This window comes from Primulina huaijiensis, chromosome 16 (genome assembly GCF_012295235.1).
Source record: "Primulina huaijiensis isolate GDHJ02 chromosome 16, ASM1229523v2, whole genome shotgun sequence".
Lineage (NCBI taxonomy): Eukaryota > Viridiplantae > Streptophyta > Magnoliopsida > Lamiales > Gesneriaceae > Primulina > Primulina huaijiensis.
In genome coordinates, this window is record NC_133321.1 from 14011825 (window position 1) to 14036518 (window position 24694).

Consider the following 24694-nt stretch of genomic DNA (forward strand, 5'->3'; position numbering starts at 1 on the left):
ATCGATGCTGGTGCAAGGATTACCTAATTGTTGGTTCATTGAGGTGAAGAGATGGGTTGCAGACTGAAGAGTGAATTAGTGTGTGTGTGTGTGTGTGTGTGTGTGTGTATATGGTGTTTTTCTCCGGGAGTAGCATAAACTTCTGTAGGGCGCTGTAAAATATATTCATCGTGTGAAGATTCTAATGTACAATTTACGTTGAAATTTCGTAAAAGTCAAATGGATTTTCCAAGTTTCTACCTAGCTCTGTGTAGTGTAGCAATATCATGTGATAGATATTAATAACTATTATTTTTTTTATTATTATTTTAGCAAACTGAAGCAAATAAACAACTAAGAGTATCGAATTATGATAATACATATTATCAAGACTTCGGTTGCAAGAATCTGGATAAGAAAATATTTTAGAAAATTATCTACCACAAAGTAATTGAATTACTTGTGTGTTTTTGGTAAGATTTATAATTTATTGGCATGGTTGTCAGATGGTTTGATCAAGTGAAGATTTGATTTTGCGGCTAGTCATGTTGTCTTGCTCCATGTTATAACGAAGTTTCAAAACGGATGATTTCAAAAATTTCAAGTATTTTGGATTCTGTATGGTGAGTCAAATACTTTAACGTCTTTTGTAGTTTTATGCTATCTGAGCAGCGACGTCTTAGTTAAGAGGTGACCGACTTGAATATGGCTGAGCTAACTGTAGCCGAGCTGGATCTTGAGTGGACAAACAAACGTTAGAGGACATCGGAAGTGTTTTCGGTGTAGCTCATCCGATGCTTAGGTTACTTCAGAGAGCAAAATTAAGAATATGAATATAATATTACTTGTGCAAATAACGAGTAAATGAACGAAACGTAAAGAATACATGATATTTATATAGTTGAAACCATATATGGTAAGAATTTTAGTATGACAAGTTACTTTGAATATCATATTTATGTTGATTTTATCTTTGATAATTTATGAATTTGAATGATATATCTCGACTTCCTCGAGATTCTTTTGTTATCACAAAAGATTTATTCAAGAGTTTAATAGGACTAAGATTTTATTCATCACCATATTTGTCGGTTGGTACATATTTGAGTCAACGTTATCTCAATCTTATATAAATATTATCCAAACTCAAATGATAACTATTATAAAAAAATCCAAAATTTTAAAAAACAAAACCATATAATTTTAATACAACATCTAAAGTATATATACAATAACCGTACGCACACGTCGAGCACTGATTTTTTTATTACATTTCTAACATTTGTCTATATTCCCATTCCTGCACCTGTTTCATCCCCGCCGCGTAAAGCTGCGACGGTGGCACTCCTCCGTTTCCACCATCCAGTTGCTGAGAAATGGTTGCTACCGTTCACCTTCAAGTGTTGTCCTCCTGCCGCTTAGCTTGGAGAGTATTGATCTTGCCAGGCTGCAGCCTTCGGAGAAGAACCCACATAACCCTAATAAGCACCCCACTGCTACCACTTCTTTTTCTTTTTTCTTCATTCAAAACCCAAATATAAAGACTGAAAAAACGATGAATATTAATATTCAAATCAATAAGATATAGACGGGTTACACAGGAGTTCAGAGTTCTCCATGTGGCGTAATTTATATTGTTTTTCTTTTTGTTTTTTGAAATTCGAGAAATGAAAAAGACAATAATGTTTACCGGCAGTGGCGGAGTCGGGTTTTCATTTCTACCAGAGTTAAAATTTTCTAAACCATGATTGAACTAATATTGATAAATAGAGCCCCAGACTACAGGAAAATAAAACAAAATTTTATATATAAAAAATATCAAAAAAAAAAAGTCACCCAGACTACCGTTCGGACGGAGCAACAGAGCAACCAGTGACTCCTTATGGGAACATATTTTGTGATTTGATCATTTGAGAAGTCAAAGATGATTCTTAGAGTAATAACTTCCTTTTTTTTCATTTTAGATTTATCTAGTCAAAGCGTAAATAAGACACCAAAAATTATTAACGTATCCTTAAAAATTAGTCATGTGACATAGAATATTGATTACATACATTTGTGTGTCCGAGGTGGCGGCCGCATCCACCGGCTCCGCCACCACAACCACGTATTTACTCTCCCATGGAATTCCATATGTTTGTTAGGTAATTAAGGCTGCTTTGAATTGGAGAGTATAATGAAAGTTTTATATATATTAGTGCACCGAAGCACGCATTGTGTGCTTGTATAATATTTTTTATAATTCATTTGATTTATATTTAAATGAAGATCAAAATATAATTATAAAAAATAGTGAAAGACTAATACACTGTAATTTTGATATATAAATTAAAAAATCAATTGCAAAATAAAAAAATAAAAAAATAATCTCAATAAAAATTGAACATATAACCTAAATCCAAAAAACAATGACTCTATCCGCTGAACTACATATAATTTACATTAAAACTTTAACATTTTATTAATATATATAATTATTAAAACAGATCATGACACCAAAGTTAGTTATTCTAAGTGTCTCAATCTTAATAGAATAGTATAGATATGTGTGTGTGTTTGTGTGATTGATTTTATAATCAATTTCTCAATTTAAAAATAATATATTTGAACATCCTGTATTCAAAGCCCAACACACTCATTTTAGCATCTAAACATATATTCTCTCTTTAAAAAAATCTCATTCGTTCTACATTATTTTAAGAAGTACTAAAGAGAAACCCCTATTTGAAATTTTCAAGACAAAAGTAGATCAAATAACAACCAAAGGCAGCAAACATCACTCACTCAAGCTCATATATAGTCTATACACACACAACTCAGGATAATACAAACGAATAAACATAAAGAAAAATCTCATGGATACGAAGAACCAGTATCTCTAAAACCATGAATAGTTCCTTGAATCAAATCATGGCATTGAAAAATGATGCACAAACCAGAAAACATTGCCCATAATGCACTTTAGACCACAAAGAAACCAGTAGAGATGGCCATTTTTCTCCCATACGTCCTTTGAAGACACGACACCGATTATTTGATGCCATGATCTTCAGATTTCAATATGCCCTTCGCAAGCTATCAAGATTCTGTGTCACTTGTAACCTACTAACCATACATGAATTATGTTTCATTTTCGGTAAGCTGCAAATTGTATCCATGCTTCAAGTCTGCATCAGTTAAAAGTTTGATGCATTTCAATAACAACTCTCATCTACGTTTTCAAAGCACAACAAGCATATTGAACGCGGATGTGGATGAAAAGCAATTAAGACATTAAACCTTTAAACGATTTGTGTTGAGATCGGGACGTGACTTATGATGAGATCAAATGCATCACTCCTGTGTCTCATCCATTTTGATGGACATTTTGCATTGTCGACAATAGAAAGATTATTCCCAAAGTAGCATTAAATCAACTTTGATACCGAACCACTCAGATCAGGTTAGTCACTGAAACACCATCTTATTGAGACAAAACATTTAGTGTATGGAAATGAATTTAATTATATTGGACAGTCAAAGTGTTACTCGCAGCTCCAGAAATATTAGACGTGAAATTTGAATTTTCTCCCAATATAACAGAGCACACGCTACATTGACAAGTTGTCAACATAGGAGAAAGTGTGTTAATGTAGCATGAGGAGAATCAGCCCTTTAAAGAAAACAACAATCTGGAGCACAAAAACTATTGCCTTAGAAAACTGGATAAGTTAACACCGAACTCTTAGCCAGAATCTGCTAACATTTTGATATTGCACATATGCATAATACTCCACACGGGCCAGGTGGCATTAAATGTGACAGGACCAATTATGATTAAATAAAAGTAGCATTGTAAAATAACTACAAAAATGTTTTGCCAACTTATATAGATATGATATATAATTTAAAACCAAAACCTAATGACAAGTGATACCTTTAATTGAAGCTTTGTGATGCCTATCTTTCCTTTCAAGCTCATTTTTCCATTCACTATCATCATCACCTAGTTCATCCTTACCATCATTTTCTACATCACTTTCACTAGCTGTTTCCCACTCAGAATCATCACTTTCATGGCCGCGAATATCTCCAGCGTCACCTTCACATTGAACACCTCCATGTTTAATAGCAGCCTCTCTAAATAACCATGCTGCACGCATCTGTTTCTTAACTAAACGTTCTGCATAATCCGGGACCTTGTTTTGCCTCAATGAAAGGTCAGGATCAGTTGATTGGGAGCACTCGTTTATGAACATAATAGCATCTAACAGACTTTCTTTGGCCAATCCCAACATGTCGTAAGCTTGTGCTCGTCTCCACAAACTTTTGGCATGACGATTAACAGGGTTGTTCAGACAAAGTGCCCGGGTAGCATCACTTATAGCAGCTAAAGGTTGCTGTAATAAAAGATGACATTGAGCTCGATTACTATATAATACCACCCGTTCTTTTTTTGACCTCATCGGGCACAAAGACAATGCTTCAGAATACTTGGAAGCGGCACCAGAAATATCACGTGCAGAAAATAAAGAATTTCCTTCGAGTTTAACCACTAAAGCAGCTGCTTGTTTTATATGGAGATCCTCTTTTGCCATGTTCTTTTCCCATTTCAGCTTTTGTCGAGAATCAAATAGTTCATCAACTAGTTCTTTTGCCTGGGTACTGACTGAAGTCCTGCCTGTTCCTGATGACTTAATACATTCTTGTAGAACATTTACAATCGAATCCCCAAGTTTCTTGTGTTCACCTAATGAAGTTATTTCTGCAAAGTCAATTAGTGTAGGTACCGCCTTATCCATTACCTGCACAATTAGTGCGCAACAGTATAAGAATCGGTTAAAGATTGTTTCAAAACCAGGAAAATTTAAATTTATAAAGCATATCAATTTTAGAAATCTCAAATCTATCCTAACGCTTCTCACGTCTTATTTTCCCGTAGCAACACGATGGATCATAGTAACTTATGGCTCCGTAATTAGCTGCCAGTGCATATTTATAGCCCAATTTAAGAACAAAAGTACTTTAAACACAATGAGACTAATGTTTAATTCATGGAATTAAATTCGGTTTGTCAGGTGAATCGCAGATTGTGTACTTAACAATATATCCTGTTAGCAGTACAGGTGTGTTTATGGGATCAAGGTGGTTCAGAGTGCTACAAACAAGTCAAATCGAGTTGAACCTTTTTGAAAAGTTAACACGACTAAACCTCAAAAAAAAGCCCACAAACTTCTGAACAAGATAAAACAAAAGCTGAAGCTTGCGTTGAGTTTTATTTCAAGCAAGCTTGAAACATTCATTAGCTAGCTGTCTTGGATAATCATTAAACTAGTATTCAAGAACTCTCAGCTATTAATCAAGAACCTCGCCAACATTCGATAGATCCCTACTGTGACCATGTCCTTGCTCGATCCATAGTCTTAGAAATGAATCACAAGTCATAATTTTTTCTACAGTTTGGGGGGCCTCAACATCTGATAATGTGATATGGCTACAGAATAGCATCTATTATCAGTTTGATTTTATCCTAATCAATATTAGTTGCAATCTTGGTCAAATTCCTTTACGAAGCCTTGTTAGGATTGTGAGACAATTTTAAGGTTAGTATTTAATGAAACTGTTATTCTTAGAGAAGAAAATTCGACTTAGACTGTGTAATGGTAATTCTTAGGGTACAGAAATCCTGAATAAAGCTTGATTTGGGGAACAATCCCCTACAAAGTGACTAAATAGAAGTCAAGTGCCCCTACGTGTGACAATTTCAATCTGAAATTCAAAATCAAACTTCAAGGTGTCCTGTAATCATCAATTGTCGAACTTAGTACACATACAAAATCAGCTTGAAATATGGCAAACATGACCACATCAATGTTTTACATGTTCTGGGTCAAACTAATAAGTTAAATCACATCTTGGAAGTTCTGTTCTGTCCTTTTTTCTAAACTAAGACGTCATTATCTATAGAAACCAGTATATGGAAAGGAAACTGTAGATAAGCACCCACCTTTACTTCTCTATGCTTAAGGCTCTTATTTAAGTTTAGAGTGTTTTATATCAATTTCCAATTCTTTCATCGTCATTTCAGATACGTAGATTTCTTTTTGCTAAAAGCTCTTATATAAGTTCAGTGTTTTTATATCAATTTCCTACTCTTTCATCGTCATTTCAGATACATAGATTTTTTAATTATCCACTTTTTTTTTTTTTACTTTCATCAGCTATTATGCATCTAGTTATGATGTACATTTAGCGTCTTTCCAATCAGATATTTATGAAGTGGGAGATGCAGCATTAACATTTCTTAAGATGTAAGAGGAGACCACTTGAAGTATCCACTGTTCACAGAGTAAGAGCATTTTATTCCGAGTGTTTTGCAGAACAGCATTGCAATGTAATTTTTAAGTCCCTCAAATGTCCAAGTCCTACTCAAACATGCATAACTTGAAAATATATGAACAAATGTAAATCAATATATATCAGTTATAAAAATTTGTTTCATCAAATTTTGACACACAAAATTCAGCAGGAAAAAAGTGTAGTTAGAAACATAATAGAGAGAAGAATAAAAAAAACATTAATACCAACATGAGATGGAGCAATAATCAAATGGAGAAATTACCTTATGACATGTATTAGGATCTTGGAGCAACCAAAGAAGACAGTCGATAGCCATATATTGCCAGTCATCCGATGATCGTGCTATGTTACACAAAGCATCTATAATTCCAGGACAGCTAGAGACCGGGCCCCTACCAAGCTTATGATGGCAAATTGTTCGTAGCAATCCGATCCCGGCTGGAGAATTTTCATTTACAAGTCCACCCCACATACCTGGAAGCTTTATTAAAAATTCTTGTTGGCAAATTGTAGGAAGAAATTCAGGTTTGAAAGCAAAACAATTGATGAGTTGTAAAGACCAGCACTGCAGCTGACTAGCCCATTCCTCTGCCTTCCTCGATTCCATTTCAACACCACCCATGCCACGAGTAAGGAGATCACAGTGATAACTAAGTCTCCTGTCAACATACTGGTAAAAGTGAGAATAAACAATTTCCAAGGCACTCATAGCCAGTTGCATTGACAGCTCCAAGATTTCACCATGGCTCGATACGGCTGGAAAAGTACTAGCATAGGTAGCTAAGTGACCAAGTGCTCTTACAGCCACTCTCTGTTCGACCCATGTTAACCTTCCTCTCAATAGTTCGACCAGTGCCGGTATAACCCCAGCATGCACAGAAGTTTCAGCAAACTCTTCCATATTCATAGTGTATGATCCGATTATATGAGCTGCGTAGTACGGTATATATATATTTTGGTCATGAGATAGCCAACGGCGATTCTTTAAGCCCTTCCAAATAAGTGCTGCCATGCATTCAAAAATTCCGAGCTCAATGAACTCGGGATCATTAGGATGAGCCATGGCGGTATTCCAAAGGCCACTGATGGGAAGAACCTGACCATCGTCATCTTGTGAAGGAAGTTCTCGAAAGAACTTCAATATACTTGCTTTGCGCTTACTTGGGTTCCCTTCCTTCATCACACAGAAAAAGCAACCAGGATACGGACAGTCGGGGGACACTTTATCCATGCTCATAGTACTACGTACTGTGATCTTCAAAAAGACCAAGAAACTAGTTCCTTATCAACCTGCTACTAAGTGATCACTTAGTCAGACAATGATTGTCAAACTGGAAAAAAAAGTTTTACTGCTTGATATCTGATATGATGATAAATTCTATAATTTCTTAATCAGTATTAAAGGCTTCTACACGACATATTGAGTAATGAATTCTGATTCGTAACAGTTTGCTCAAGGCATAAATGGCAGATTTGTGGTATCACAAATAATACCTTTTGTCTTTGTCTTTGTCTTTAAGTATGATGCATTAAATGATAACTGCTTATGTCGAAAATAAAATACTTAACATTTGAAAATGAAAAGATGATACCATAGTTATCAGCTCCACTTTCTCCGGTGAATTACAAAGTCAACAAGCCACATTTGATCATTCAGAGAATGCTAATAAAATCGAGTCAATCACCAAATCATCCAATCAATCATCTCTAATCTAAGTCTACAACAATAATTTACAAATCATCTTTTTTTATATGATTTTGTTCTTTCATAATCACTCCAGAACACAAAATATTGTTGAAATCAAGTTTGTTATTTAATTTTCTGATTAATATTAGTTTGCTTTTTACCAAGTCCATGTTTACCAAGTCTTTTGGAAGTCTGGTAGTGAACGTTCTTTTTTTTTAGGAGTTATTTGTTGCTTATTATTATCCATTTTCAGCTCTATATAATGAGCACACGTTTGTAAACATTTCTTACGTAAGAATAAAATCTCACTTCATTTTCTCTAATTCTTCCTCTTTTTCTTGTTCGTTTATAAAGTAACAGTGGTATCAGAGCCACATAAGTGGACTAGAATAATAGAAATAGCAAATGACATCTAACACAACATTTGTTCAACCGGCTATTCCACGGTTTGATGGTCATTATGATCATTGGAGCATGTTAATGGAGAACTTCTTGAGGTCCAAAGAATATTGGCATGTCGTGGATTCTGGAGTATCAGAACCATCTGCTGGTGTTGTGCTTTCGGAAACGCAAAGGACGGAGTTAGAAGGGCTGAAACTTAAGGACTTGAAGGCAAAGAATTATCTTTTCCAAGCCATTGATCGCTCCATCTTGGAAACTATTCTTAGCAAAGAAACTTCCAAGCAAATTTGGGATTCGATGAAAAGAAAATATCAAAGATCAAATAAAGCAAGAAGGCAACTGCTTCAAACACTTTGCACGGAGTTCGAAACACTTCGGAGTTGAATGAAACATTTCGAGATAGTGTGAAGTTTGGTGACGATTCCAAAGTTTCTGTAATGGGAATAGGAAAGGTAACAATCCAAACCAAAAATAACACTACTCACACTATCTCAAATGTTATTCTTGTTCCAGATATGAAAACAAATTTGCTTAGTGTTGGCCAGCTTCAAGAAAAAGGATTTGAAATTTCTATTAGAGACGGTGTTTGCAGAATTGAAGATGGGTAGTTGGGCTTAATTGCTCAAGTCAAAATGACAGCAAATCGAATGTTTCCTTTGTATCTTCACAATACAACTAATTCATGTTTTTCATCAAGATTGAAGTATGAAACTTGGCTGTGGCATTTCCGCTATGGACATCTAAATTTTGGTGGTCTCAAGACACTTCAACAAAGAAATATGGTGTTAGGTCTTCCTAAAATTGAAATCCCATCTCAGATTTGCGAAGAATGTGTTGTTAGCAAACAACATCGGAATCAATTTCCACATGGGAAATCATGTAGAGCAAAGAAGCCTTTGGAGTTGATCCACTCCGACATTTGTGGGCCGATAACTCCATCGTCAAATGGAGGTAAAAGATATCTTATTACTTTCATTGATGACTTTACACGATAAATATGGGTATATTTTCTGCACGAAAAATCCGAAGCTTTTTCAGCATTAAAAAATTATAAAGTGTTCGTGGAGAAAGAAGTTGGCAGCCCAATTAAAGTTCTTCGCACAGATCAAGGTGGCGAATACAACTCACAAGAATTTGCAAATTTTTGTGAAATGCAAGGCATCAAGAGACAAGTTACGGCAGCTTATACTTCTCAACAAAATGGTATTTGACAATTTTGAATATGGTGCGAAGTCTTTTGACTAAGAGTGGTGTTCCAAAAACTTTCTGGCCTGAGGCAGTCAACTGGAGCAGTCATATTTTGAATAGAAGTCCTACACTTGCTGTTAAAAATATGACACCTGAAGAAGCTTGGAATGGACGCAAACCTGATGTAAATCACTTCAAAATCTTTGGGTGTATAGCATATGCTCATATTCCAGATCAGAAGAGGAAAAAACTAGATGATAAAGGAGAAAAATGCATTTTTCTTGGCATTAGTGATCAGTCAAAAGCATACAGGTTATATAATCCTATCACAAAAAAAATTGTTATCAGTCGTGATGTCATTTTTGATGAAGGCAGATTTTGGACATGGCAAGAAAATCAAGTGGGACAAAAACTTCTAAGTGAATTTGATGAAGAGGAGGAACAACAATCAGCAGATTTGGCTCCATCCACCCCACAAAGTCAACCGGATGAAACTAATGGCATATTATCATGTGAACAAACTGAAGCAGCTAGTAGTTCACGGTCTCAACGCATTAGAAAAAGACCTGCATGGATAGAGGACTATGAAGTACAAGGAATTAGCGATAATGAGGATCCACTCACTCATTTTGCTCTATTTTCAGATTGTGATCCAGTAATTTTTGAAGATGCAATTAAAGAATCAAAATGGAGAAACGCAATGGATGCTGAAATTGCAGCCATAGAAAAAAATAACACTTGGGAGTTAATGGAGCTTCCAAAAGGGCAAAAGACCATTGGCGTAAAATGGGTGTATTAGACGAAGCTAAAAGAGAATGGCGAAGTTGACAAGTTTAAAGCGCGGCTAGTAGCGAAAGGCTACAAGCAAGAATTTGGTGTCGATTATAAAGAAGTGTGCTCCTGTTGCAAGGCATGATACAATCAGGTTGATGATCGCATTAGCTGCACAAAATTCATGGCCTTTATTTCAATTGTATGTGAAATCGGCTTTCTTGAATGGAGAGTTGAAAGAAGAGGTATTTATTGATCAACCCCTTGGTTATATTAAAACTGAAAATGAGCACAAAGTGTATAAATTGAAAAAGGCTCTATATGGACTAAAACAAGCTCCAAGGGTTTGGTATAGTCGAATTGAAGCTTATTTTTTGAGAGAAGGTTTTCGAAAATGTCCATAGGAGTATACACTTTTTATCAAAATTAGAAACGGGGGTAGGATACTTCTTGTGTGTTTATATGTTGATGATCTTATCTTCACTTGAAATGATAACATGTTTGTCAAATTCAAAGAGTCTACGATGGATGAATTCGATATGTCTGATCTCGGAAAATTGCACTATTTTCTTGGCTTTGAAGTTGTACAATCTATTGATGGGATTTTTATTTCTCAAAAAAAATACACCCAAGAAATTCTGGACAGGTTTCGAATGAAGTATTGTAATGCAGCAAGCACACCAACAGAGTTTGGTCTAAAGTTAACTAGAGATTATGAAGGAAAAAGAGTTGACAGCACAATCTACAGGCAAATTGTGGGAAGTTTAATGTACTTAACAGCAACAAGGCCAAACATTATGTATTTTGTAAGTCTCATTAGTAGATATATGGAAAGTCCAACAGAAATGAATCTTCTAGCTGCCAAGAGGATCTTAAGATACTTGCAAGGTACTTCTGAATTTGGGTTGTTCTACAAGAAAGGAGAAAAATCAGATCTGCTGGCTTTTGCTGATAGTGACTATGCTGGAGATTTAAATGATAGGAAGAGCACCTCGGGATATGCCTTCATGCTGGGATCAGGAGTTGTTTCTTGGTCTTCAAAGAAACAACCAATCTTGACTTTATCAACTACAGAAGCAGAATTCATAGCTGCAACTTCTTGTGCTAGCCAAGCTGTATGGTTAAAAAATTTACTCGAAGAGATGAACTTCAAGCAACAAGGACCTGTTATAATCTATTGTGACAACAGCTCTGCAATCAAGTTTTCTAAAAATCCTGTTCTTCATGGAAGAAGCAAACATATAGATGTAAAATATCACTATCTGAGAGATCTAGTGAAGGAAGGAGTAATTGATCTTGTTTACTGCAGGAGTGATGATCAAATTGCTGATGTTTTAACTAAGCCCCTTAAACTAGTTCCATTTCTAAAGCTGAGAAAGCTACTTGGAGTCTGCACTTTGGGAAACCATGTTTGAAGATTGGAGTTGGTTTACTGCATATAAATTGAAGTTTCAGAACTTCTAGTTTAAGGGAGGGATTGTTGAAGTCAAGTTTGTTATTTAATTTTCTGATTAATGTTAGTTTGCTTTTTACCAAGTCCATGTTTACCAAGTCTTTTGGAAGTCTAGTACTGAACGTTCCTTTTTTTTTTAGGAGTTATTTGTTGCTTATTATTATCCATTTTAAGCTCTATATAATGAGCACAAGTTTGTAAACATTTCTTAAGTAAGAATAAAATCTCACTTCATTTTCTCTAATTCTTCCTCTGTTTCTTGTTCGTTTATGAAGTAAAAAATATGACAATCCAATTAGTTAGCAGTTTGCAAGAAGTAAAAGCTATCACTGTTAACGTCTCAGCAAATTAAGTCCCCTTTAAACAACAAATAACCAATCTAGTAACAGCATCGTCGGTCAGACGCAAGTTTCGTTGATCATAATCAATATCCAAATGCAAACATCTCAACAGCAGGGGAAATCAAATGTTTTTCGTCGCCAATTACAGTAATTGACTGAAGAAAAATAAAGAAACTTTGACGGGACTCAAAATTCAACTTCCCAAAATGCAGATATATCAATAGTACCAATTAGTTACAAAAAAAAAATAAAAAAAATTGCGCAAGCTTTCAGTCAAATTCATATTTTATGGTCTCATTCCAAGGCCCAATTATGCAACCTCACATATAATGGATACCGGAGCTCTCAATAATTTACAATCTTACTTGTTAAAAAATATATATAAACTTCAAATATTTTTTCACTGTAGGAATTACCTGGTGGCCACTTCCTTGTTGAATCAGCTTTTTAGAAATTAAAATGAAAATAAAAAAGCATCGCATCAGATTCTGTACAATAAAATCGATTACTCCAAAATCTTATCATGTAAAAAGAAACATCGAGTTTCATATTCCACAATGGATCTACAGAAGGACGAAAAGAACACCATAAATAAATAGTACAAGAAACAAACTTCGAGCAAAAATCAAATCTCAAATTCCCTACCAAGCTTCAAACGCTCGAAATAATCAAGAAACAAAATCAAGAAACCGAACCCACATAATTAAACACCCCCAAAATCCAAACCTGGAACCAAAAACAGGAAAGGTACCTCAAGATTAGGCAGGGGCAGAGTCTTGAAAAGCCAACAAATAATAATAATATTTTCTACTTTTTCCTATCGCCACTGAACTAAAAAGTTCCGAAATTGGGGAAATTTTTTCTTGTCAGATGTCGATTATTTTTGGTTTTTTCAGACAAACGGTGAAGTGAAGAAAGAAGTTGGGATTGGTTCTTGGTTTTCTCCCGACAGGAAAAGAAGGCTCTTTGTAATGAATGAATGCTGAAAATATATATTTTTTCGATTTATTTTCTTCCCGTTATTTTGAGAACAGAAGAAGTAATAATGTGAATTAGCATCAGAAATTAATGAGTAGGGCCTCCGCATTAGCTCCACAATTATTGCACTTCCAATTTGATTATTAATGATAATAATTTTTTCACTTTCTTAATATTTCTTTCTTGGGATAGCATCGGCCATTTTCGTACATAGTGTTTGATGCAGGTAGGGACTTTGCCGTTACCGAATGATGAAGTGTTGAGTACTTGAGTTGAAATCTCTTCCGGCATATAATATGTATATTTGGAGTAAATCTCTTGTGAGATAGTTTCACGAATTTTTATCTGTGAGACGGATCAACCCTACCGATATTCACAATAAAAAGTAATATTCTTAGCATAAAAAGTAATATTTTTTTATGGATGACCCAAATAAGTGATCAGCATCACAAAATACGATCCGTGAGATCATCTCACACAAGTTTTTGTCATATACTTGATAGATGTTCAAAGTTCACAAGTTTCTAGTATTTGAAACATATACTACATGGTTTTTTAAGAAATGGGTATCTCACGGATTTTTATTCATGAAATGAGTCAACTATGTTCATGTTTATAATAAAAAATATTATTTTTCCATGATTAATTCTAAATAGAATATTCATCTCATAAAATTAACATATGAGACATCTCAAATAAGTTTTTGTGTTAAAAAATTTAAGTTGTCCTTGTGAATATAATTTCTATTAAAACAATAAAAATTTGAATATAGTTTGGTGATATCATATCAATGGATCACAAAATATGGTCTCGATTTCCTCAATCCTATGGAGGAAAGCACAACTAATTTTTTTTTTTAAAATTTATGTTTCTAACACTTTTCTTGCCCTCAAATTTCCTCAATCCTATGGAGAAAATCCAAATTTTTCAAAAAAAAAATTTCATTTATCATTTTCTTGTTGCTATTTTTTCATAATGTGCCAAACATCTCCGGTCTTCAAAAAATATTCTACTTTCTATTTTTTCCGCTCAATATCCGATCATCATAACGATAATACAAACGTACTTGTGTGTTCGATGAGGTCTGAAACAAAAAAATAAAAAATTCATATTCTTTTTTTCGGTAAATAACCACAAAATTCAGTTCATAAATAACAAATATAATAAATAATACATAAGCACACAAATAACAATATATTACATTAATAAATATTAAATAATCACATAAATATTACTTGCCTATATGTATAATAGACGAAAATATTTATCAAATCTGTAAAATCCAGTTGTCAGATATTTTATTTGTCAATCGGAAACATGACTAGCCATTTAATCTATATTAAGACGTTATTAATAAAAAATAATTCTTAATTAACTGAAACTCAAATAAACTTCTTTCTGATGATGCAGCTTCTCCTGGTATAATTAAAAAAATCTTATAGATAATATAATTAATTATTTGTGAATTTACCATTCAATTTTGCCAAACACTATCAATTTTTTTCAATAAATAGCATGTCATGACCATCAATTACCAACACAATTCATCACCATTAATATATGAACATCCATTGTGACTGTTTATCAAGAAAAATTAAGGGCGTATCGGGCACAAAATCGTGTCAAATATGTGAAATCCGACTTCTACGATCAAACGATGTAGATCTCGATTCGATCATTAGTTATAATTCTCTCGGTAAACTTCCAAAAACTAGGAAACTGAATCAGAGAATGAAAGGAAAACTCATGAAAAACCACAAATTTGATATTGTCATCATGAATTAAACATTTTCACAACTAGAGTTGAAAAAAGTTGAAAGAATATAAGCTAAAACTAAAAGAATACTAGATAAAAACTAGAAATTAGCGAATTAATATGAAGTAAATTGAAGAAATTATGTAGAATATTTTTGATTGAATTGTTGATTGATAAATTGTGTTCTTTTCTCACGATCTTCTGTCTCTTTTGTTAATTCTTCCAAACATTTTAGCTCATCTTTCACGTTAATCCACCATCTCCATCACCTTCCTCAATCGTCTGTCAACTTCCTCCTCAACTTTTTCATCGTGCATGAGGCCCAACTTATCAAACCAACTCATTCTTTAATGTGCTTTGGCTTTCTACCGACATTTAACAGTTGAGAAGGATTTTGGCAGAACACGAGCTTTGACAGTAGATGGATTTTGACACAATTTGGGTCCAACAGTGATTACATAATTATTGAAGTTACATACAAGATTTCGTCAAACTAGCTTCAATTCTGTATTATTTAGGAAAAATAAAAATAAATTGAGAAATTACCTCGAAAATTTAAAATCACCAGCGATATATGAGCGGATTTGACGGCGTGGAAAGTTACCGAAAGAAATTAAGAAAGCTGAAAGTAAAAGAATTAATGCCAATAGATGAGTTTTATTTTTTTAATTAGAATTCGAATTTCAGAAGTGGTTCTCAACTGAATCGGTGTTACGTAACCGCATTAAAAAAAAAAAACATTTAGACTTGGTTAAACACAAAATTGCACGAAGTACTATTCCTTGTTCTTCAATAGATTAGATTCTTTTATAGTAGTAATATATGGATTTTCACATGTTGTGATGTCGTTTGTATTCTAGGTTCAAAAGAGGCTTTGAAATTGATATATGTGAAGAAATTGAGAGAACGAGAGTGAGCTCACTGAGCTGAGAAAAATTCTCGATTATTATTCCAACCGCTGCATCGTGTTTACTTATGTACAAGTTGTGGAAGACTACTAAGAAGCGTGATTCTACATACTAATTAATAAATGCGTGAATGTATACAATTAACACTCCCCCCTCAAGCTTGATGTGGGTGTGAACAACAAGCTCAAACCATTTCGATTTGTGCAACAGGCGTGAATCTTCCTTCAAGGTTGATGTAGGTCACAAACTCCCAGAAGCCCAAGCAAGTAGGCATGCTGAGTTATTCCCAAACTTTTCGTGAAAATGTCTCCAAGTTGTTGATGGGTAGGAATGTATTGAGTGCATATGAGGCATTCTTTGATCTTCTCACGTACTAAGTGACAATCGATCTCTTTATATTTTGTCCGCTCATGTTACACTGAATTAGCACCAATGTGGATGGCATCCATATTATCACAAAATAATGTAGTAGGACCAAGAATGTGAACTCCCATGTCGCGCAAAAGACCAACAATCGAAACAATTTCACAAGTGGTGGTCGCCATGGCACGATATTCAGCTTCCGCAAATGATCGTGAGACAGTGTTTTGTTTCTAGGATTTCCAAGATAGGAGCGAAGTCCCTAGCTTAATACAATAACCAGTAACAGAGCGACAAGTCATGGGATAGGCAGCCCAATTCGAATCACAATATGTTGTAAGAGATAGAGAAGTAGAAGGCTTTAACTGAATGCCTTGACCCGGGTTTCTCTTAATATACTTGACAACACGAACATGTCTCCGGAGCATGCATGAATTGGCTTAAATATTGAACTGCATAACAGATGTCAGGCCGAGTTATAGTCAGACCAATCGTTGATACTCACTTGGATCTACCAACAAAGCATCGACATAAGCATTTCTCTGATTTTACTGCATAAAAGAATCGAGTTCATGGCTAGTGAGCTTCTTGTTCTGCTCCATAGGTGTATCAAATGACCTGGCCCTCGCCATACCTGTGTCAGCAATAAGTTCCAACGCATACTTTCATTGGTTAAGATAGATACCCTTCTTGGAACGTGCTACTTCAATGCCTAGGAAGTATTTGAGATGACCAAGGTCTTTAAGCTGCAGCTTGGAGTGAAGGAACATTTTCAAATTTTTGATGGCCATTGTACAGCTTCTTGTGATGACAATGTCATCAACATACACCACAAGAAAAGTGAGTGAAGTAATATCATGCTTAAAGAACAAGGAATGGTCATGTTGAGATTGACAATAACCATTTTCTATCATAACATTTGAGAATTTCGTGTTCCACTGGCGAGAGGCCTGTTTCAAACCATATAATGACTTTCTTAGCTTACAAACCTTGTTTTCCCCTTGAACTTTGTAACCTTGTGGAAGATCCATGTAAATATCCTCATCCGAATCTCCTTGAAAGAATGCATTGGTGACATCCATTTGAAAAAAGGGCCAATTATAATTCACAGCCACATTGAGGAGACATCGAATTGTTACGATCTTTGCAGTGGGAGAAAAAGTGTCATGGAAATCAATATCTGGCTGTTGCGTGTACCCTTTTGCCACTAAACGTGCCTTAAACCTTTCAACATCACCATTGAGTTTAAGTTTAACCTTGTACACCCACCTGCATCCAATGGGTTTGACTTGTGGTGGCAGATCCACAATGTCCCATGTGTGATTTCTTTCCAGAGCAACAAGTTCATCATTCATGGCATCACACCATTTACCATCAGTGACGGCCTCATGATAGAAGTGAGGCTCTTTTACTGAAGACATGGCTGCTTAAAAGTTCTGGCGTGGTTTGGAAAAATGATCATATGTAAGGTAATTGGTCATAGGATAAAGACAAGTGTTGGGACCTTGGTTGTGGGTAAATGAACAAGAGTAATCACCTGCCCAAATAGGAGGAATTTTGATTCTGGTGGATTTGTGCAATGGGATATCAGAGGGCGCATGACCAGAGGTTGATGGTCCTTCTGAAGGTGTGGTAGTTGATGGCCCTTCATCAATAAGTGAGGAGTCTCACATAGTAGGTGATGGATTAAAAATGGGACGAGGTTGATCAGTAATATCAAATGGAAATATGTGTTCATGAAACACCACATCTCTGGAGATCAGTGTCTTTTGTGACTGGAGATTGAGAAGTTTGTACCCTTTTTGTGCACTGGAGTATCCAATAAAGACACACAACACAGCACGGGGTGAGAACTTGTGGCCTATCGACAGAGCGGAAGCATAACATAAGCAACCAAAGACTCTTATGTTAGTCAAGGAATGGGCCTTCTGAAATAATAGCTCAAAAGGAGATTTATTCTTTAGCATTGTTGTGGGAGCTCTATTGATTAGATATACATCTGTTAATACACAATCCCCCCAATATTTGAGTGGTAAAGATGATTGAAATCGAAGTGCTCGTGCTACATCAAGGATATGCATACGTTTTCTGTCCAATGTTCCATTTTGTTGTTGTGTATATGGACACGAGCTGTTGTGTATCACTCCCAAAGAGGGAAAAAAAGTTGGCACTCACTTTTGAAGAAGTCAGTTGCATTATCTGTTCTGACAGCTCGGATTTTTCTTGAAAATTGGTGGTCCACCATAGCAAAGAACAACCTAATTATTCTAAGAACATCAATCTTAGATTGCATGAGATAGACCAATGTTCCTTTAGTGAAGTCATCAACAATGGTAAGAAAGTACTTTTCACCATTGTAGTTAGGGGTGTGGAGTGGACCCCAAATGTCCATATGAATCAATTGAAATGCAGATGACGATTTAGATGAACTAACTTGTGGAAACTCTAATCTACTTTGCTTTGAAACAGGGCACACAGAGCAATGAGACAGTGAATCAATTCTTTGTATAAAAGACAACATTTGCATTCTTGATATAGATATATGTCATAACCTCTTATGCCAAGTATCAATATTGACATGCTTACAAGATTCAGTAGCGGAACATGCCCATCATATTTATGCATAAAAGATGGAAAAGTGAAACTATCCCTGGGAGTTGATTTTGGCACTGCCTCTGAGGTGAATTAATAAAGTCCATGCCTTTCTTTACCAATCCCCATTACTCTCTCAGTCCTGAGGTCCTGAAACATGCAAAAATGAGGATAAAATGTGACAAAACAACCATGATTTCTTGTGAACTTGGAGACCGACAGAAGATTAAATTGAAAGTGGGGGTATGTATAGAACATGTTCAAACTCAATGGAACTTGTCAAGGAGGCCGAACCAATTTTATCAATACTAGATCTATTACCATCTGGCAGTCTCACTGTGCCAGTGGAGCCTACCACAGATTTGGAACTTTTCAATAGAGAAAAGTCACCAATCATATGCTCATTAACTCATGTGTCAATGATCCATTCTGAGCTGATATTGTTTGAGGTAGTACCTGCCACATTCACAGCTGGTGCACATTCATTTTGTACATTGCTACTGCCCAAAAGCTTCAGGATTTCAACATATTGACCACGAGTAAAGAGAGATGGAGTTCCAGTCGCTGGTTTTGATTGGACAGCAGCAGTGCTTTCTTCTACAAATTAAAATTAGCATCTCCTGATATCTTTCTTTCTTTCCAATTATCCCTGTACCCCGTCTTGTTTGGTCCTTTATTTGGAGCTTGTATAGTTTATGCCATGGAGGATAACCAACAAGTTTATAACAATTTTTCTTGGTATGACCACTCCAACTACAGTGGTAACAACTCAAGTTTATCTTCTCTTTCATTGCATTACCTCCCCTGGTTTGATTAGTATAGAAGGCTGCTATTGGAGTTTCAACCGAAGATAATGCTCTATGAGATTCCTCTTGAGACAGCAATGAAAAAGCTTGTCCAACTGTAGGCAATGGATTCATCATTAAAATATGACTCCTTATATTCATGTAGTTGTCATTGAGTCCCATTAGGAACTGAAGGAGTCTTTGATGTTGGTCGTGCTCCAAGTATTTCCTAGTGGTATCACACTCACACGAAGGCAAAACGACAGGAGCTGAATATTTATCCCAAAGCTGCTTAAGCTTGCAATAATATGTTGAGATAGTATTGTTACCTTGGGTGAGTCGTCCGATTTCTCTGTGTAACGATAAAATTCTCGATCCATTGATCTTATCGAACTGCTCCTTCATATCTATCCACACTGCTGAAGCATCTGATGCATATATTATTCCACCAAAAATTTCTTTCGAGACTATGTTCATTATACACGATAGCACGAGTGCATTGCATCTTTCCCATTGAAGTGAATTATGACTACCCACTGGTGGTCGTCGACAGCTGCCATCTATTAAAGCGATCTTGTTCTTTGCTCGCAGTGCAATCAGCATAGCTCTGCTCCAAACACCATAATTTTCCACTTCAATCAATTGATCACTCACCAGATTTGTCCTTGGAGTGTCGGATGGGTAAATATACATTGGATTGTTGAAATTGCAATTTGTTGCCATCAGATCACTGAAAGAGCTCAACTAAGAACTGCTTTGACAGGTGCTTAATCGAGCAATTGAATCGAAAAATTGAGCTCCAGGGATAAGCCCTATGGCTCTGGTACCATGTGAAGAAATTGAGAGAACGAGAGCGAGCTCACTGAGCTGATAAAAATTCTCAATTATTATTCCAAAGGCTGCATCGTGTTTACTTATGTACAAGTTGTGGAAGACTACTAAGAAGCGTGATTCTACAGACTAATTAATAAAAGCGTGAAAATGTATACAAGTAACAATATAGAACCGTTTCGCTACCAGAGATAACTGATACTCGTATGTAGAACTGCTTCGTTCCCTCTAATGGAGCTGCCTCCCCCTCAAGCCGACGCCGACCTTAGTCATATCTCAATTCGCTTAAGAACGCTACCCCTCTTTCATGACATTAGTTGACATGCTTTGGGTTTATTGCATGGACTAATTTGTATTCCTTACTCTCTTCAATAGATTAGATTCCTTTGGAGTAGTAACACATGAATTTTCACATGCTGTGATGTCGTTTGTATTTTAGGTTCAAAAGAGCTTTGAAATTGATATAGAACCGCTGCTTCAGAGAATTAATGCTCATATATAGAGTAAGTAAAATTGTCTTCATTTCACTTTAATATGTCCGTATATATATTGTTGAAATGGAGAAACTTTTTGAACTAAGAAAAAATAAGGAAACTTAAATTTTGATGGAAGAGGAATTGTATTTACATAAGAAATCAAGAACAATTATATATTTATTTCTTGAGTTTTGGCTTAATGCAAGTAAGAGAGACCACCTTTTTTTAACTATTCTACATTTTTAAGCAGTGGTTAAGATTAACCCAACACTTAATTTAATCTACTGGCATATATCAATTCTATAAAACTATTTTACACTTTTAACTAGTGGCTAAGATTCAACCCATCATGCGCACTCGTCAAGAACAACTACACATACATATTTATTCTTACGTGAAGTACATAACAAACGAAAGAAGACAATCAAAACCTTCCAAACCCCAACGAGTGTGTGTTTCGTGGTGTCTGTGTGAGGGAACTCTTTACCATTAAGGATTCATTCATGGGATCAAGGGCTTAAACTGAGAAAAACCAAAGATCTTACAGGATATACGTTGAATGTTTTTTGAAGGGAAAATTACAGTAAAAGTTTAGTTGACGTTGGTGTTGGTCTGAGGGCCTGGCCCGGGACTGATCACAGGTCTCGGAGGCGCCCTTCCCAAAGAAGTAGCAGCAATGGTTGCCGGTGGATCAGCTGGAGGGTCTGCGGCGGAAGAAGTGCCTTCACTGCTTGAATTTTCACATCCAGTTTCGTCCCTTACACCCCAAGAGTCGAGGCCTAGGCACTCCAGCAAAGCCCTGAAGATTTCTTGGAAAAATCTGCATGGATTCTGAACAGAAAATGGTGCTCTATGGCTCTGCATCGCCTCGTTTTCCTCTGCTGCGTCCGCCATTTCTTTGAATCTTGACCTTGTTTTGTTCTCGGTCCCTGTGTCTACTCCCTGCTTCTGCTTCAAGTATTTAATGCTGGGTGGGTGCGGTGTCCCCTTGAATGAACTGTGTCGAATTCATAGTACATATTAGTGAGAGATATAAAATATTGTAAATATTTTTATTATTTTTAATTTAATCAAATAATATTAAATAATTAATATAAAATTATTTTTAATTTAAACCAATTGTTCTATAAAAAAAATTTATTTAGATTTTTTTTATGTAAAATATAAAATGATTTGATAAGATTTTTAATAAGATAAAAAAATAATTATAAAATTAAATATTTTGATATGATATCATATTTGTAATATATATATATTGTTCCAAAGGTGAAATCGCTCACCTTAGGCGCCCCTCACCCTCGGCCCGACAGAAATGTGAGAGGAGGTAAATCATGGTGACTCAGCCAACCAACAGCAGCTAGACCTTATGCTACGCCGTGCACAAGGAGCTCCCCCACATTGGAGGGAATTTAACTCCCACACTGCCGCTTGCGAGACTCGATACCTGATTATTGCTCTAAGATTCATTGAAAAAATATTATTTTTATGCTAAGAGTAGTACTTTTTATTGTAAATATCGATAAAATTGATCCGCGTCTAACAGACCGTCGTGTTTACGTGTTTTGTCCGGTTAAGTCGACACTGTCCGCAGGGGTCGATCCAATGGCTCTGATTTTTCCGAGTCAATTTTTTTTTTTTTTTTTACATGGAGGTCGTTCATTGGAAATAAACCGTTTTGTCCGAAGACTTTGCGGGTGTTCGCGCGTGCCTCTTTATGGTCACATACTCACATTTCCCACTTGACAAAAATACCCACCCTCAAAATTTCGAATTACGCTTTATGCCCACGTCATACCCCATAAAAGATTCTTCAGTTCGCGTTTTTTCGTAATTTCACTTACCCTCATGTGTTTTTTCTCTTCTTAAATTGATTTTTAGCTATTTTTTGTCATATATAAATATATATCTTATTCAACAATTTTCTAAATATATATTATATGAATATTTAGCATTTATTACATTATGAATTGGACATTAATGATGTTACATCAGAACTTCTATTTATTAAATAATATTATATATTATATTAAAAAGACAATCAATAATCCTTACCACGTTATCTGTTAAAAACAAATTAAAGATTGTTGTGAAAAAGTAAAAATTTACGGTAAAAAAGTAAAAATCTCAAACTCTCAAAATTATCACACTACACACTTTATAATATTTTTCTCTCAACTCAATTGTGATTTTCTTCACAAATGAGAGATCTATTTATAGAAAATTTTTACAAATAATCCAAAAATAAAATACATCATTACCTACATCATCACACACTAATTTTCAATATTCAACACCTAATTTTACCTAATTTTCAACATTCAACATTCACATTTTCAACACAAATATTTAACACATTTTTAAATAATTTTTCAACACTCCCCCTTGTGATGATGATCATAATGATTGTATACATTACGTGTTTTTATACTGCCTCGTTAAAAACCTTACTAGGAAAAACCCATTGGGATAAAAACCATAGTAAGGGAAAAAGAGTGCAGTCACGTAAACTCCCCCTCATGTTGACACGAACAATTCTTCACAAATTTCGTAGATTGCGCATCCCAATATTATATATGTGCTTTCTGAATATTGTCGTAGGAAGTGCCTTTGTGAAGAGATCTGATGAGTTTTCACTTGATTGAATGTGACGAACATCAATACATTTATTCTTCTCAAGCTCCTTGGTGAATGCGAAGAACTTAGGAGGAATATGTTTAGTTCTGTCGCTTTTTATGTATCCTTCTTTCATTTGAGCAACACATGCAGCATTATCTTCATATAGTATCACAGGCTTCTCGTCGAATGATAATCCGCATGAGATTTGGATATGTTGAGTCATTGATTTTAACCACACACATTCACGGCTTGCTTCATGTAGTGCAATAATCTCGGCATGATTTGATGAAGTTGTTACAAGTGTTTGTTTCTGTGAACGCCAAGAAATTGCAGTGCCTCCACGAGTAAATACATATCCAGTTTGAGAACGTGCTTTGTGTGGATCAGATAAGTATCCAGCATCGGCATAACCAATTATACTTGGATTAGCATCTTTTGAATACAAAAGTCCCAAGTCTGTCGTTCCTCGTAGATAACGGAATATATGTTTAATTCCGTTCCAATGTCTCTTTGTTGGATATGTGCTAAATCTTGCCAATAAATTTACGGCAAAAGATATATCAGGCCTTGTACAATTTGTAAGATACATAAGGGCACCGATAGCACTTAGATATGGTACTTCTGGACCAAGAATATCTTCATCATCTTCACATGGACGGAATGGATCCTTTTCTATGTTTAATGATCTAACAACCATTGGAGTACTTAAAGGATTTGATTTGTCCATATTAAAACGTTTAAGGATCTTTTCTGTATAATTTGTCTGGTGAACAAATATTCCACATTCTTTTTGTTCAATTTGTAAACCCAGACAATACTTGGTTTTTCCAAGATCCTTCATTTCAAATTCTTCTTTCAAGTATGACACAACTTCTTGAATTTCCTTATTTGTTCCAATGATGTTTAAATCATCAACATATACAGCAATAATTACGCATCCGGATGTTGTTTTCTTAATGAAAACACAAGGGCATATTGAATTATTTACATATCCCTTTTTCATCAAGTGATCACTTAGCCTATTATACCACATTCTGCCGGATTGCTTCAACCCATATAATGATCTTAGTAATTTCACAGAATAACATTCTCTGGGTTTTGAACTTTGTGCTTCAGGCATCTTAAATCCTTCAGGGATTTTCATATATATATTACTATCAAGTGATCCATATAAGTAGGCTGTAACAACATCCATAAGACGCATTTCTAAATTTTCAGATACTGCCAAGCTA

At 35.2% G+C, this 24694-nt stretch overlaps 1 protein-coding gene across 5 annotated transcripts; it reads right to left on the minus strand.

Moving 5' to 3' along the window:
• Positions 1-2726: 2726 nt before the first annotated feature.
• LOC140961236 (uncharacterized) lies at positions 2727-13152 on the minus strand. 5 transcript variants are annotated; one of them, XM_073419625.1, is made up of 4 exons: positions 12912-13152; positions 6581-7608; positions 3896-4763; positions 2727-3146 (listed from the first exon to the last, which is right to left on the minus strand). In XM_073419625.1, the coding sequence occupies exons 2-4, from the start codon at positions 7553-7555 to the stop codon at positions 3100-3102; spliced, it is 1890 nt and encodes a 629-aa protein (XP_073275726.1). In that variant the 5' UTR covers positions 7556-7608; positions 12912-13152; the 3' UTR covers positions 2727-3099. The 5 variants fall into 5 exon arrangements, with proteins under 5 accessions (XP_073275726.1, XP_073275724.1, XP_073275727.1 ...); XM_073419623.1 differs by having other exon boundaries at positions 6581-7611; XM_073419626.1 differs by having other exon boundaries at positions 6581-7614.
• Between the last annotated feature and the right edge of the window lie 11542 nt (positions 13153-24694).

Bases quoted from the DNA above. Each gene is read 5' to 3' on its own strand.
- LOC140961236 (XM_073419625.1), bottom strand. From the start codon at position 7,555: ATGAGCATGGATAAAGTGTCCCCCGACTGTCCGTATCCTGGTTGCTTT. The intron at 4,764-6,580 runs GTAATTTCTCCA...CTAATTGTGCAG, and splicing joins ATCCTAATACATGTCATAAG to GTAATGGATAAGGCGGTACC. The intron at 3,147-3,895 runs GTATCACTTGTC...TAACTGATGCAG, and splicing joins TCACAAAGCTTCAATTAAAG to ACTTGAAGCATGGATACAAT.